This window comes from Mustela lutreola, chromosome 18 (genome assembly GCF_030435805.1).
Source record: "Mustela lutreola isolate mMusLut2 chromosome 18, mMusLut2.pri, whole genome shotgun sequence".
Lineage (NCBI taxonomy): Eukaryota > Metazoa > Chordata > Mammalia > Carnivora > Mustelidae > Mustela > Mustela lutreola.
The window spans coordinates 35,047,208-35,064,449 of NC_081307.1; the positions used below are offsets into that span (position 1 = coordinate 35,047,208).

A 17,242-nucleotide genomic window follows, 5' to 3' on the forward strand; every position below is an offset into this window, starting at 1 on the left:
AGCCACTGACTCACCGGGGAAGGAAAAAACCTGCTTCATTGAACACATTTCTTTTACATCAATGTCCCCTCTGTCTTAGGAATGTTTCACGTAAATCGCTCCACTCAGCTAAGACGAACAGCATAAAAAACATATACCAGGGCGGATATACCGGTATGTCCCAACATTGATGTGCTCTTTTATCATATTGAGCCATCTCTACTTTCCGAAGTCTAGGTTAATATTATTTTGGAGCTTGTCAGAAGGATTGGGAAGCCATACACAACAGACCCCAAACCTGGTCATAAAACCGTATGAATAAACTCCCTGTATAATATGCCATTTTTTGTCTTGGCATTTAATTTTGGCTTAAGTGCCAAAATATTGTCTTTATAATTTATTCTTCTTAACAATTTGCTTTATTTCTCTCTTAAAAATATAGCTTGCCTAAGCTGATACAGCCACTCTGGAAAACAGTAGGGAGGTTCCTAAGATGTTAAAAATAGAGCTACCGGGCAAACCAGCGATTACACTACTGGGATACAAAAGATACAAATGTAGTGATCTGAAGGAGTATGTGCACCCCAATGTCCACAACAACCAAACTATGGAAAGAGCTGAGATGTCCACTGACAGATAAATGGATAAAGAAGACGTGGTATATACATACTCAGCCATCGGGAAAGATTAATACTCACTACTTACATCAACATGGATGGAACTAGAGGGTATCATGCTGAGTGAAATAGGTCAATCAGAGAAAGACAATTATCATATGATTTCACCCATATGTGGAATATAAGAAACAGCAGAGGATCATAGGGGAAGGGAGGGAAAACTGAACGGGAAGTCATCAGAGTGGGGAAAAATCAGAATAGACTCTTACTATAGGAAACAGACTGAGGGTTGCTGTGGGGGTGCGTGGGGGGGTGTGGGGGGGGATGGGGTAACTGGGTGATGGGCATTAAGGAGGGCACTTAATGTAATGAGCACTGGGTGTTATATGCAACTGATGAATTATTGAACACTACATCTGAAAATAATGATGTATTCTATGTTGATTAATTGAATTTAAATAAAAAATAAAAAATCTATAACTTGCCTAAAGATGTCCTTATAAACACATTCATTCACAAATTAAACCAAATTAGGGTTAAAGGTTTTGGGCCTAAAAAGTATCTTGTTTTGCTTGGTTTGGGACAGATTATATAAAACATTCCTGCTTATCTGAGAATTCTCTGAATATGCCACCTCTTCCTGGATGTCTTTTCTGACTCCTTCCAGTGAGGATCAAGCCCTTCCTCTCTGTGCTCCCATGGTACCCTGTCCTCACCTGGATGTATCTGGTATCTGTTTCCCGCTCTCAACTCTGGTTCCTTGTGGCAGGGACACCACATTCTTTGTCTCACCATCACCCGGCAAAATATCTGACACCTGGTGAGTGCTTAAAAAGTGTTCACAAGAGGAATGAACAGTCTAAAATTATTATTCTGTGGCTGTCCCAGCTATCCATTTAGAAGAAAAATTTTTTTGCCCTGATAACAGTAAAAGCAACGTAATTCGCTAATTGATGAGTTAGTCATTAAGATTATCCAGTCATGGACTATTTGATGATTTAGCTCATGGTCTACAAATAGGCCACTTTAAAGGCTTGAAGTGATGGACTGAATTTTACCCAACGTTATGAAAATCATTGACATTAACAACTGGAACCCCATAGACAGTCTTCAAAGTATTTGTGATAATTAGAAGCCGAGAGAGGAAATCATTTGTTTATGACTCTCAATATCTGGGTCTTGAAATTCGGAGCAGAGAGGCGGGGCGGGGGGGGGTGTCATTTTCTATTGAGAATGGAAAGTCAGGAGCCTTGGCAGCCGAGCACGTGTTGCAGCTGCTTCCAGGGAACATCGTCAGACCAATGGCAGTCTGCGGAGAACTTTTATGGACGGTATAAATATTCTGAGCTCAGGGCATCATGACCAGCTGACATTTTCCTCCCTCAGGACCAGCTGTTCAGGAGCCTCCCAAAGGAGAGCCAGGCACATTTGAGACTTGGCTCAGAGCGGAGAGACCCGCACGCTCTGGTGCAGCAATGTCGGTGTTAGAAGAAAGCCGGCCGTTTGCTCAACAGTTATCTAATGTCTACTTCACGATCCTTTCACTCTTCTGTTTCAAGCTTTTTGTGAAAATCAGCCTTGCCATCCTCAGTCACTTCTACATCGTGAAAGGCAACCGCAAGGAAGCAGCCAGGATAGCAGCTGAATTTTATGGAGTAACCCAAGGACAAGGTATGTTTATGGTAATGCTCTCTTGCTTCACGTGGCGTCTGACTACTGCTCCAGCCACAGCCCACGAAAACATTGCATGTTTTCTCTACGGGCTGCTTCCAAGTGAATATGCCCCGAACGTTCCCTTAGAAAAACATTTGTAAATTTCACGGCTTCATAAAAAAGAAAGTCATCTTGCTGGGTAAAGGTCTGGGTTAATGAAATCCAAGGTATCATTGCAAAATAGAGTAGTGGAAACCTCCCATGGAGAAAAGTATTTTAAAACTTTAAACATTGTATTGGCCAAGCTATAATTTTAGAGGCTTCCATTACTGACGGCACTTCAGCTGTCCTTTAACATGGACCCAGACTTTTATGATTCTCAAACTGGCTCTTTCGTCATCTGTAAAACAATTATTATTAATGAGAATATCTGAAGGTTGTACTTGTTTTTCACACCTTTTATTTGGCCAGGATTAAAAAATAAAACACGGCGTGTCGAATACTGAGATTTATGTCATGAGTTCTCCTGGATGGAATTGTCATTGCTTTGCTCAACTTGTAAAAAGTCGACTATAATACAATAGGAACATCAATGAACACACTTGATGTGGGCAGCCAGGGACATCAATCCATGTTTCTTAGAAGAAATTGAAGTATGAGACCAAATGAGAAACAGTCATGTTAACCACAGACTTTAAAGGTTATAAAATCATTCATATTCTATTGGACTGGTATTCTGTACAATAAAAACAACTGTTACAGTGACCTTTAAGGTGACGCTTTAATTTCTTACAGCCTTTGGATTCATTGCTGGTTTGAACATCAGCAAACGAGTATGAGCCCAAATGCCTCTAAAGTAACTTCAAATTTCAGAGTCAAAATATACTATCACGGAATTAGAGAACATAATTTTTTTAAAAGAGCATTTAGACTGGAAAGCTTGCCTTGTTAGAATCTATTCTTCTGCCTTTTTGGTTTGTGGAATAATTCATTTTAGAATCTAGGTTAAGGTACATGCAAAGCTGAATGAAGGCAGAAAATCTTTTTGGAAAGCTGAATGAAGGTAGAAAATCTTTTTTGCTATGTGAGGTGGATTGTAAGTCCATTTTTTGCCCCTGGAGGAAGAGAGTTCTTATGCAAAGTGAGGAATTTACGTACTCATTCAAAGCGAGGAAAATCTAAATGCCAGTATGAAACTCTCAAGAAAGGGTCTCCAGGAAACAGGCAATATGTAATCCTTTACTTCACACCCTGCTTTAGAATGGCCGTCACTATTCAAACGTGGCACACACTATAGTTGTAAGTAGAATATTTTGTTTCAGAAACAGCAAACACAAGAAACTAGATTGTAAAACAAACAAAAAACCCCCCAATATTTCTAGATATAATTTGAAATTGATCATAAGGTGATGAGATTTATTCATTATTTCATAGTCAAATTTCTTGTCTACCTATTATGAGAACTGCCATACATAAAAACATGAAATATTTGCTAAAAATCTACATGTTTTGTGGAGTGGCAAGCATTTTATTTATTTACTTTTTAAGATTTTATTTATTTGAGAGAGGGAGATTGAGAGAACCAGTGAAAGGGCCAAAGAAGCAGATTCCCTGCAGAGCAGGAAGCCTGACATGGGACTCAATCCTAGGACCCCATGATCATGACCTGAGCTGAAGGCAGACACTTAACCAACTGAGCCACCCAGGCACCCTATGGCAAGCATATTTGAGAAAGCTGCAGAAGCTCCTTTTTGTACATATTCATAAGTAACAGAAGACAATTGTCCTCTGTTGAATCTGATCTCAGAGCACTTTCACTGGAAGCCATAGGAATATATGAAATGGCTCCCATGTTCCCATTTAGCTTCATGAGTCTATGTTTGTTAAGATATATTAGAACTCTAGGATGTCCCAAAAAGAAAAGAAAAAAATCAACACTTACTAATGGAAAAACACTTTTCCTAGAAATATAAATTGGGAACATAGGTTCTTAAAAATTTTTTTGTGTTGTGTTAGTATTATATCAATTTAATAAAATTTTTTTCTCACATCTTGTATTAATCTATAGATTAAATAGACTATATAATTTTTATTCAATGCAAGCATAATTTGGCTCCAATTTTATTGTAATATTAGGAGAACAATCAGGTACCTAACAAACCGATTTTTGTTTTGTTTTGTTTTGTGTTTTTTTACAAACTCATTCTTGATCTCCTACCTCTAAGAGTTAATTCTTCTTTGCCTAAGAAATTATTAATTTTTTCATTTTGACATAGCTCTTCCTTTTATATACTACAACGAAACTATTTTTATTTTGTTTGTATTTGTATAATTAACCAATCAGGCTTAATTATCTTTGTTTAACCTAGCAATTTCCTCCTTCCTAGGAAAGATTATCACCTTCATTCCACTTTGAATTAGGCTTCTCATTCCTACTTTTAAGACTTAGCCAGATTGTTCCCCAACATTTCTGACGAGGAGTTGCCAAATTCCATGATATAGGAGACGATGTGTGTATTTTCATGTCTCTCAAACCAGAGAGGACGCTGTTGACAACATTCTGGATGTCCTCCCCATGTCATAGTACTTTGGTATGAAGTAAAAGAAACCCTCTCTTACTAGATGCTATTGCAAATGAGCTCATCCTACTGGAGCAACACAGGGAAGGGTTTTTTGTTTTTTTCTCCAAGTACTTTCTAGTCAGACTTGAGACCAAGGTGTGGTTACCCAAGGCTGCTGGAAGTTAAATGGCGACTAAAGTAGTTTAAGATTATTTCCTGCTTGATCTTCTTGAAAGGCCAGTAAAACTTACAAATCTGCCTCTTCGTGTTTGAAACGGAAGACTTTTATCAACTCTGCCATCACACAATTTATCACGACTTTTCTCTGTACCTGCTTCCTGTAGTCCTTGCTGTTAAACATCCTGCTTACAATCTTTAAAATATCAGAGCACTAGTCTATTTTTAAAGCTAGCACTATACTTTGAGACTAACAGGGAGGCTAACAGGAGCTGAAAAGATACCACAGTCTTCAGCTGTGGTATCAAACAGTATAGAGATCTGGGGCGGGGGGTTACATAGATTTTATGAAATCATTCTAAGAGCTGAGACGAAGTCACGAACTACTAATGCCCTTCTGTTAAGAGTAATAATGTTGTCCTGGGCACCTGGGTGGCTCAGTTGGTTAAGCACCTGCCTTTGGGTCATGTTGTGATCCTGGGGTCCTGGGACTGAGGCCCACGTCTGGGTCTCTGCTCAGAGGGGAGCCTGTTTCTCCTCTGCCTCTACACCCCTGCTCGTGCTCTCTCTTTCAAATAAATAAAATCTTAAAAAACAAAATGAAAAGAAGAAAGGATGAATCTGATGATACCTTTAAATGGCATTGGCAGAGAGCAGATGTTACTTTAGGGGAACTTCTTGTCTCCCAGAGTTAGATGTGGACAAACCAAGAAGAAAAATAGGTCTATCAGCAGAGGGACTGATCAGCCATGCAGGCGCAGGTGAGCCCTCAGCGTCCACCCAGGCCACAGAGGGGGCTGGACCCTTCGCTGCTCCGTGAGTCTTCAGACTTGCCTTCCCCCAGTGTGAAACATCGGGGTAACTCGGAAGGTAATAAAACTAGGATCTGCATTCTAGTCTCACATTTGACTTATTTCTGTCTTCCTTTTGTTCCATTTTTTCATCACCAACTAACCTTCTGTTTAGGATTTGGCACTTCCTGTGGCCCTGTCCCCAGAAAGGAAACGAGCTGGCTGGCCCCCAGGAGCGGGGGAGTCCGTGTGACATTTAAGCTTCTTGTAAATTAATGTATTTACATCTTGTTATCACTCTTCGGTAGTGTTCTGTGTTCTCCGAGTTGTAAGTCCACCTCTGACGTGTGAATTTGCTCCAGCTTTGCTGACAGATCGGGTTTCTGAGTCTCCAAGACCACAGACCAGATTTGACACTGTGGAAAATTCATCAAAGTAATGTCTCTCTGTGAGAGACATGTCACAATGTCTCTCATAATGTCACAATCCTTGTGACATCCAGAACTCTTCAGGCACTCCTTTCACAGTTGGGACTTTATATAGAATTACAGAATGCATGTGCAATCATCTGAGAGACTCTGTCTTTGTGATTTCATAAATTTGGTTTGGGGGTTACCATTAAGCATGTTTTTGTTTTGTTTTGTTTTTTGACGTGTCTCTTGTTGACATTTGAAAATAGGCTACAGTGTAAACCTGCTACCACAAGCTCAATGGCCAATGTGCTGGCCATTTTGGAGAATAGGGTAAACTGGATAGGAAAAGCAGTTAGAATTTTATATAATGTCATTCATGGTTTTCTCCATCAAAAAAGCCCATCTCCGGTTTGAAAACAGCTTTAGGAATTTAGCTTTGCATCAGATGTCAACCACAGCGGCAGTGATCATGTTTGCCTGTACCCGAGGAGCCATGTAGTTTTTGATGCCTGGTGTTGACTGTGTTGGGGTTAGCTATGTTAGGAACGTGTCTCAGAATCTCAGCAGTGAAAAACTCCAAGAGGCAAATCTGTAGGATGACTTCTTTCACAGTGTTCATTATATAAAGGTATAAAAATACCTTGACAATGTGAGAGCTTTGGACACATTTTCCATACTTAGGTGGATCTCTCTCTAAGAATAACTTGAGCCAATAGGACTGTTCTTCTATGACAAAAGGCAGGACATTATAATGGAAAATGTTACCAAAAAAAAAAAATTTAAGCTATTTTCATTTTGCCCAAGCTCTATTTTTCTGGAAATGTCAGAGCACTTTTTTTGGAAGAGACCATTATAATCCTGTGAATTAAAGACGGAATGTGGGAACAAAGTTCCAAGTTCACAGAAGACTGTCATATTTCTAACATTAATATCTTTCCTCTTCCTCTATATTTGGAGAAATGAATGACTTTTTAGAATTAAAGAACTTGGCATACTGATAACTTGTGAGGGGTCAGTTTTCCTGGGAATAGTCTTCTCATGCCTTTTGTCTCTCTCTCCTTTCCTTATGTCATTCCATTATTTGCTCCTTTATTACTTAAACTATTGACTTGTGTGTATTATATGTCACAGGCTCTATGCTGGGCCTTAAGGAAAAAATACACAAACGAACCATAATCCTTTTCCTAAAGGTGTATATCATCTAGTGGGAGACAGATAACTGAGTAGTTTAAAAACATGCAAAGTGCCATTTTACAAGGCTAGAGAAGATGCTGTGAGCACAGAGGTGAGAGTATAGGGATAAGAATAGATCTGCCCAGGACATGTCATGAAAAATAAATTTTACTGGCAATATGCATATTCTCTCCTGTAATCGTGCATGTCTCCTTCTTCATAATGCTCAAAACCTTCCCAATTCTCCACTTTCACTGTCCCATTCTCTTTTTCATCTCTATTATTATTATTTCTGACTCACATTTCTTCTGCCTAAGTCTTTATGTAAAAGCTCAGAGTTTTATTTTAAAAGAATGTATTTTTAGGAAAAAAATAAAGCATATTAATTACTTATCCACTATGGTATTTGTAGGATAACAGGTATTTTGGGAAAAAATTTCAAAAACAGATTTTGCATATATTGCTAGGAGGCACTGTTATAATCAATTCTATAGTTTTAAGATAATAAGAATAGATAAAGAGTGGAAACTAAGTCTGGACCTTCTGCTTTTCAATTTCCTGTATCTTTTAGACAATGGTAATTTATTGAAATAAGGGTTTTCGCATTAATTGATGTAACTGATACAATTCTGAATTTAATTCAGCTCAGTACTTGGACACCTATTCCATTCCTGGTTCAATGTTATGTGCTACATGTAGACCGATGAATGCATATGTGTGTGTATGTGTGGGTTTACATATGGAGAGATCTGTATATTATCACAGGTACTACATGACTCCCCTTTTGAGCCAAAGCAAGTGTGCTTAAGTGGGGCCGAACTGTGCCCATGTGAAACAGCCAAACAGCAAGAAAGCAGAAATTCATACGGTGCTAAATGAAAACAGTTAAGTTCTGTAATGACTGTTTTCTAAAGAAGGCCATTGAGAGTATCTGGAGCTTCATCAAGAAGGTGGGGCTTGAGATAAAATTTCTGAGGCAGAAGTTATCTCGTTATGTACAAGCAGGGGTGAAAGCAAACTGAATATAAGGGCAAAGAGGAAGTTTAGAATGTCAAACTGAACAAGCTTGGATCGTCGGGGAGCAGACTGATGTATAAATATTAGATAAGGATAGCTGGATTGTCGGTGCCAACGTGAAAAATAAATACACATCTTCTCAATCACACATCCAAAAGGAAATTATTCTATTAAGAGCTTTCTGCTGCCTTCACTAGATTCAGGCTACACAAAAGGAACCACTACGTAATGCTGGAAATAACTACCATGGGGGTGTTTTGCAGACTCTCTGGTGTGATGAGGTAATAGGTCAGGACACGTGAAGTATGCATATTTCATGAGCTGCATCTCAGAGAAGACAAAACACCCCCTCGACGTGGGCTCAACAGCTCAAGTCCTCAGAGTGCCTCGATGGCATTGTGTGGACTGCTGCAGTGATCTCAGCCCGCTCGGCTCATTTCCCAACCGGAGCAGAAGAGAGTCAAGTGTGTCCCCAGTAACAGACGAACCATGTCACGGAAAGCGGTGGAGTATTTCGAACGCCTCTTGCTTTGAAACCACCCTCAAATCCTTAAAAAAAAAAAAAAAAAAAAAAAAAGAAGAAGAGGAAGAAGAAAGAAAGGAACAAAGAAGGAAAAGAAAAAAAATGAAAGAATAGTTTGCTTAAGGACTCTGCAGATCTTTTGGCATTTCTTCTCTACCAGCTGCAGGAAGAACAAATCATTCCTTCTTTCCAGGCTTCTCTCAGCGGTACTACAAAGGAGACCATTGGCTCTTTAGACTCCAAATGCCCAAAGGATATCAGATCAGGGAAGGAGAGCCACATAAATTGTTAAATTGTTAGCATTTCCAAGTGGCCTGTGATTAAACAAGTCCACTCTGGGAAATTAAATTGGGGGAGACCATATATTAGAATGATTTTTTCCTTATAATTTCATTTCTTAGTCTTATAATTCTACATTGGTTACTGTGGCATGGGTTTTTAAAAATCTGCCTTCTAAGGAGATTTAGGAGTTTTCTAGAAAAGCCCGTGGGATTGAGAGGCTAGGGTGGCATGCAGAGACAAGGTTCCCGTGGGCCCCTTCCTCTTTTCTAAACAGGATAGCTTTACTGTGGTGAAGTTCCAGAAGTTGGACTTTCCGAGAAATTTTTCTTTAAAGAAAAGGATGAAATGGTGTTTAAACACAAATGCTCTCAGTGTGTTGAAAATATGATGCAAGTTACGTGCATCTTTACAGAACCAACCACCTTATAAAATGAGTCACAACAGGAACAGCCTTTCAACATTCTCTACTAGGGATGGGAACAACAGTAACATTTTGGGCCCATCAGGAATGTGCGAGACTATGGCACGAGGCCATTCTGTCTCCATGAGGGCAACTAAAATTTCCATGCCACCATCACCTAAAGAGCAAAATAGAAACATTCAGAAATACATACACTCTTTCCAGAAGGCTTAGTGCCGTAAACTATGGACAGGGGACAAGCAAACTGGAACATAAAACCAAAAGGCCATTCACGTTCTTAAATAGAAACACTGGCTCCTCTCAGTCATCAAGTGTGTGGCTTGATTTAAATGGAAACAGACCGTGATACAATGAACTTTAAGGCCTGTCTGTTGAAATCGGCTCTTCGCCCTCATAATGCTGCAGAGCTCCTCAGGAGCTGATGGAGTTGGGTAGGCTGTGACTCTGGGGGACAGAAGCCCTCTGAAGTACCAAACACATCTTTGATTAACCACTGAGGAGATTTATGAGCTCCTTCTGTTTTCCAAACGACCTCATTCACTAGAGAAATGATGATTCCTATAGTCCATCAAGCACAAGGAGTAGGTAAGGTTTAGTGTGAACTGATGCACCAAATGAATTTCTGAATTTGGAAGCCTTGTGTCTTCTTTCCCTCTCGAGCCACCACCCAGAATGGGTAAATAGGAAAAAGAGAAAGTGTTAGTTTCTTCAGAGCTGAAATGCACAGAATCACAGATCTATTGAGTCTGGGAAGGAATGGCAATTTCTTCACAGTGACTCTCCAAGAAGTAAAAGAAAGGAAGCAAAACAAAAATGTAAACATCGCTCTCTCCATTCCCTGTAGTTATGACGAAGCTGCTCATCTAGTAAAATCTAGTTTAGCTGCCAAGTTTTATGGCTACGCACCGTTAGTCCAAGAAAGCAACAGAACAAGAGTGATTTGGATTGGAGGGACTACCTCCTACACAGTGATATTAAGTCCTGGAACAATACTTGAGCACCTAATTGGCATGACCTTCCAAAAGTGCAAGGGGAATCTGCTTAAATAAACTCAAACTTTAGGGCCCTCTGGAGGTCGTAATAGTTTTAAAAAGAATTTTATTTATGAAAGCTTGATTCAATGATATTTTGATAACTATTTAAAGGCTAATTTTTAAAAAAGATTTTATTTATTTATTTGACAGACAGAGATAACAAGTAGGCAGAGAGGCAGTCAGAGAGAGGAGGAAGCAGGCTCCTTGCCGAGCAGAGAGCCTGATGCGGGGCTCGATCCCAGGACCCTGGGATCATGACCTGAGCCAAAGGCAGAGGCTTTAACCCACTGAGCCACCCAGGTGCCCCTAAAGGTTAATTTTAAGTAGCATACAAATTTGACCACAAACCTGGTTCTATAGCATTATAACAAATATTTTATTTATTAAAAAAAAAATAAGGTGTTTGAAATACAAAGGATTTAACTAGAATAAAGGGAAAAATAAGTTTGTAATTAACATAAGGCTCAAGAGGCAAAAAGGATTCTTGCCAAATACTTGGAGACCGAATTGTAACCAGTTTGCAGGGGAAAACTACTTTTTGCTTAGTAAATTATAATTTCCTTCTCCAGAATCATTCTGGAGAAGGAAATTATAATTTACTAAGCAAAAAGTCACTGGGACCTTGAAATAGCTGCCAATGGCACGAAGAAAAATAATGCCTTGGAAATTGGAGGAACTCAGCAAATACTTACGGAATGAATAAAATACCTTAATCTAGGGGAAAATAGAGTTTCAAGTCACGTTGCAGATGCCAGTGATTTAGGCATGCATAAATTATTCTGTCATGTTTCTAGCACCTTCCAGCTGTGAGATCCTCGGAAAATTGTCTGAAGTCTGCAGCCCTCAGTTTCTTCATTATTAAAATGGAGATAACGATATTTATTTCAGAGGGCTATTACAAAGTTTCTAGGAGATAGATTTTAATTACTTTTGTCAAGTCAATTTGATAGACAAATTACCATTTGTCACAGTGCCTTGGAATACCGTTACTCCATAAAAGTGAGCTCTTTATATTATGCTTTAAATTTCTTCACAAACAGTACTAAACTGCCTACGATTGAGTACTCAGAGAAACATGGATAAAAAAGGACTGTGGAATTATCATACGCTGTGTTTGCTAGAGCTGCTGTCAGCACAGGATGATGCTAGGACATTTTCACTAAGCAACTAAGTTTTCTTCTCCGCATCACGTTAGAGATTTGGGGAGGTTTCAGAACTTAAGTGTTTGGCGCTCTTTATGTGTTTATTTAAGAGTAACCAAGTGAAGTTCTGAAAGGTTGAGTGTTTCCGAGCTACCACAGAGAACTGGAGCAGAGCAAGGCAGAAGACTGGCCTGGTGTGTGGCCAGGACCTAAAGGCAAGTTCAGAGCTGACAGTTTTAAAATTACTTGCAGGTATTTCTTCTACCATCTTATTCTGTCAAAGAACACTTCGGACAGAAATCCTTCGGAAGGGAATGTTTTCCAGGGCCAAATACCTAGTCAGGTTATACTGTAGTATAACCAGTTTTTTCCGGAAAGGCATTACCATGACAGCGTAATGGCACGTTACTAATACAGGAGCAAATTTCTCTTCACTCTTCCGCAGTGAGTACCTTACAAAGAGCTGACATGGCTTCATCTCCAAAATACCAAAGCACCGGATATTAACTTCCTCTGCCAAGCCTTCTTGCCCTTTTATTTTCTCTCCTCTTCATCCCTGGCAGCTGAAAAGGGAAGACAAAACCCAGTCCTAACAACAGGAGCAGTGAAGGGCTGAGTCAGCACGAGGCAGGGAGTTGGCTTTTTTCCTTTATTTTCTCTGTTTCTCTCCACCAGCTGGTCTCTCCAGGAAGCAAGCAAAACATAATGTTTCACTGGACCTATCTTATGAAAAAAAAATTTTTTTCTTATGAGAAAGGAGAAAAATAAGCCTTAAAAAAAAAAAAAAGCAGATTTGATCTGGAAATAAAAATGCAGGATTATTTCATAGGCTCACTGAATAACCTCAGACCATTTTAAATGGTCTGGGGCCCTGTGCACAAGTTGGCAAAATATCCCCCCAAGAGCTTCCATGTTAGGTATGTTACAACTGGGGAACAAGGTGACGATCCAAGCCATGGGAATACTCAGGCTGTTAGCTGCAAGGTCCAAAGTAGGAATATGATAACGGACAAAGCACTTTCTCACAATGGAGAGTCTAACCACGACTTCACTAACTGGGGAGTAACACAGCAACTCCCACATTTTCCTGAGGTAGCTCAAGCTAGCCTGGTCTGCCTTGGGCCACTGAGGAACAATGAAGCTGATGCAATACTGGCCATTTGTTTTAGATGATAGGAATCAGTTCCATGTTGTAATATCAGAATTTTAATATTCCAGCAGAAACGTTATTGTTCCCAATGGCTTCATCCTTGGTGCTTTTAAAGCTATGTTTAAAACTTGGTAAAACCCCCATCAAATGTACTATACCGGAGTACAAGCAGAGCTGTGCTTAAAAGTTGTGTGCAGGACAGTTTTAGGAAATTACTGGATTTTTATTTTTGTCATTCCATGTAAATGTGTCATGTAAAAGAGTCCCTTTGGGGTTGCTGGGGGTGGGGGAAGGGAGAGATAGGGGTGGTTGGGGGATGGACATTGGGGAAGGTATGTATTGTGGTGAGTGCTGTGAATTGTGTAAGACTGATGATTCACAGACTATACCCCTGATGCAAATAATACATTATATGTTAAAAAAAAAAAAAAAAAAAAGAGTCCCTTGGGAAATAAACTATTTTCTAAATATAAAATTTTCATATCTTACATTTTATGAAATTGAGATGATTTCCTAGTAAATATTATGTGGTTAATACTGTAGGAGGAGAAGATGAGAAAAGGAAAAAGTGAATTTGTTTTCCAAATTCCCTATAATTGGACTTAATAGGGGTGCTTAGCATGTCTCTTGACCTCTTCTATCCCTAGCTATGACACTGCAAGACCCACCTCACACTTTCTGAGGGCAGTATGTCATATTTCTCGTGTAATTCACAAAGTCTTTCCATACATCCTATCCCTTTTCATCCTCATAATTGTTCCCTACAAAGTCAAAGGTATTAATGCTTCTTTCACAAAGAAGGAAACAATTTCAAATGTAGCAGAACTTGCTCAAGGTTACCGATCTCCTCAGAGGAAAGTCGAAACAGGAGTCCAGGTATTCTGGCGTTGCTTCTGACATCACTCAACCTGACCATTTGTGGGATGTGTTTTTTTAGTTCACATTATGAAGCTAGCAGTGTCCTTCTTCCAGGGCCAGCTCTTTTTCGGGCTGCAGTCCATCTTTCGCGGACTTTGCAATAATCCCAGTCAGACACAGAATCCCTTTGCATTTTCTGGGCGTGCTCCGCCACGCCCCCTCCCCACCACACCCACAACCCCCACCTCCCGGTGCCCCACGCATGCGTGAACACAGGGCTTTGCCTCATCCTCAGAGCTCACCTAGCACAGAGACCTACCAAATAATCAAGGAGGTTAGAAACAAAGGAAGGAGGAAAAAAGGGAAAAGAAAGGGATTCAAACTTAAGCCCAGGGATTTTATCACCACTTTCAACACATCACTTCTCCTCTCCTTCTCATGCCTCGCCCAGCAGTGTGGACCCACACATAGACAGAGTGAACATTCATGGAGAGGCTCAGGGAGTTAATTCTCAAAGGAAAATGAAGACAGAAAATCAATACTGCCCAGAAGTCAAATCTATATTAATGCCCTCCGCTCCACCTTTTTAATCAGACTTTTTGTCCCTTTTCCCTGATTCCTTTTAACCTCATGGACTGGCATGACCCCGCTTCCTCAAATAAAACAAACCCATCATACCTCTTGTTGACTGGAATCCGTTAATGGCTGTTAATATTTTCCAGTATCTTATTCAGCTCATATAAACTCAAAGGTTTTGCCTTTTGGTGAGGGATGCTACTTGTCTACTTTTTGATTTCTCATTTTAAGTGAATACATTTTTATTCTTAAAATGTCAGACTTTCTGAGCCAAACTTCAAATATCACTAAATGTTCGTTCTTTGTTCACCTTAAGCTGAATGTCATCATGGCCCTTCAAAGTGTATACAGCATACAGAACACACCCCACATGCCATATATGAGAGGAGACTGCTCTTTTTCCTCTAAAGCAAGTCAGAAAATCGTCAAGTGCTAGAAGCTGTTACAAGAAGGGGTTTGGCTGATAGAAAACTCAGAATCACTACCTGCTGTAAACAATACCTCTGGACTTCAGCTCTTCACCCTTAGAGCCTGTGCCCCAAAATCTTTAGTATCTGTTTTAGATAACAAAGTGGTAGGAATGATATATATATATATATATATATATATGTTCACACACACACACACACACACACACACACACACCGGGTGAGCCACCCAGGTGCCCTGGCAAAATCATGATTTAAAAAATAAAAAAATATATATATTTTTTTATATTTAAAATTTACATTATATATAGTATTATATATATATATATATATATCTGCCTTCAGCTCAGGTCACGATCTCAAGGTCTTGGAATCAAGCCCTCCACTGGGCTCTCTGTTCAGAGGGGGGTCTGCTTCTCCCTTTTACTCTCCATCTATACCTATTCTCTCTTCCAAATAAAATGTAAATCTTTAAAAAAAAAAAAATCTTGCTTTTGCCTATGCACACAACTGGCTTCTTCATACACAGGTGGCGAAAGGATCACAGAGGGGAATTTGGTTTGTGTCCATGTCCAGAATCTTCTGTAGTTAAGGTAACACACAGGCAAGAGAGAGTAGTAGCCACCCACAGCAGGGGGTAGGACTCCTGTTTGGGGACAGTTGTGCAAGGATAGCCTGCCCCCAGGACCCCGGAGTGGGCCCACAACGACGTATGTATGTGGCGCCACCGTGGCTTGCCAAGCTGCAGCAGAAGCCAGCGCACCCAGGTCTCCAGACTTCCTCTCTTTTCTGCTCTGAGACCCAATTCTGTGAGTACCTTCAATGTGGCAGAAACAAAGGTCAGTACACCCTTCTGTGCAGGATCAACAGAAAACACCTTAGCTGCCGCCAGGGCCTCAACCTTCCATGAGCATATGGTTCCCAGGGACACAACTATTTGTGGCTAGAACTATGGGGAAGAGAGGAGGTATGTGTAAAATTGTTCTTACACTAAGCCCTTGTTGTAGCATCGTGTATCAGATCTTCTTCCCGGCAGCTGTTGTGCTCAGACCAGAGAACACAGGTTGCTGATTTAATCCCTTGTAGGGATTTGTGGACCTCGTTTAAATTTCAAGCAGGCAGCTGGTAGAGATAGAACACCACAACCAAGTGGGTGAAGAGAAGGCAGGAGGTGGAAAGTGTCGTTTTATGAGAATAAGATACTGAACACCTACCTAGTTCTTAGCTGTGCGCCAGGGACCATTCTAAACATGTATGATCATAAACTCATTTCACCCTAACAAAAAGGCTTATGATGTAGGTACTATAAGTTGTTAAAATCTGTTTTTTGCCTTCCTTATTTTTTTTTTAAGATTTTATTTACTTAGAGAATGGGGCGGGGTGGGGAGTGGGGAGGAGCAGAGGGAGAAAGAATCTCAAGCAGACTCCACAGTGAGCATGGAGCCCCATGCGGGGCTCGATCCCATGACCCCAAGATCACAACCAGAGCCAAAATGAAGAGTTGGAAACCCAGCCAACTGAGCCACCCAGGTGTCCCTTGCCTTCCTTATTTTATGTTCACTGGTTTAGATTTGTCTGCCGGTGGTGTTAAGTAGCAATAGGGTACATTGGAAACCGAACAGGTCAGGAACTGACAATCTTGTTCCAGTCTTGCTTTGCTGGTAACACTCCGGGTGACTCTGGGGATGCCACCCACCCTCTAGCAACTTCAGTTTCTTTATCTGCAAAATGAAGATGTTAGACAAGATCAGTGGGTTCTGAACCTTTTATTTTTTTTTAAGCTGTTGACTTTTTTTTGAATGATCTGGAAGCTCAATTTGTGAGGCTGATAAGAGTGGCAACCACTCTGTTTGAAGGCAGAGCCCCACGCTAGCTGGCATACTCCAAGGCAGCTCGGCTGAACTCCCAGGGCTCTCTGCAACCATACGTAAATCACTGAAGCAGATGGCATCTAAGTCCACTCTTCGCTCTGAAGCACCATGATTCTTCCATGTTATTTTAACTATTGGTGGATCCTTTTTGACCAGAGATGCTTTTAGCACAGAACCTGAGTTCCTTTCGTGAATTTATCCCACCCATGACCTCACCTGCTCTATGGCAGAACGTGGAGACTGTAACTCAACTGTACTGCTCAGAACTGGCTTGAGTCACCAAATAACAGGTAATGACAATGATTTCAGGACAGCCCCTGCAGTCCTGGAGACACATTTCCATATATTCACACCAGGGGTCACCCAAGGTCACTGGAGGCACATGGTTGGTAACTTTCCTCCCCGAGAAGTGCTCTGTGGAGTATTCTCTCTTACTCTCCACTGTGCACTCTTTCCATCCATAACAGCCTCTCCCTGTCTCCAGAGAGAGGGTGATTCCTTTTACAGTTATCTTTTTCTTGCCTGTATAGGTTTCCTCCCCCTGACTATACCTCAGGTAGTTGACCCTTTGGTTTA

General features: G+C 40.4%; 1 protein-coding gene across 1 annotated transcript in view; it reads left to right on the top strand.

The window, feature by feature from the left end:
- The first annotated feature begins 1,953 nt into the window (after positions 1 to 1,953).
- The window catches only part of ASB5 (ankyrin repeat and SOCS box containing 5), a 50,036-nt gene continuing 34,747 nt past the window's right edge, over positions 1,954 to 17,242 (top strand). The window contains exon 1 of the mRNA XM_059156251.1: positions 1,954 to 2,267. Within this exon, the coding sequence (XP_059012234.1) occupies positions 2,072 to 2,267 (196 nt within the window). The 5' untranslated portion in view covers positions 1,954 to 2,071. The remainder of the gene's footprint in view (positions 2,268 to 17,242) is intronic.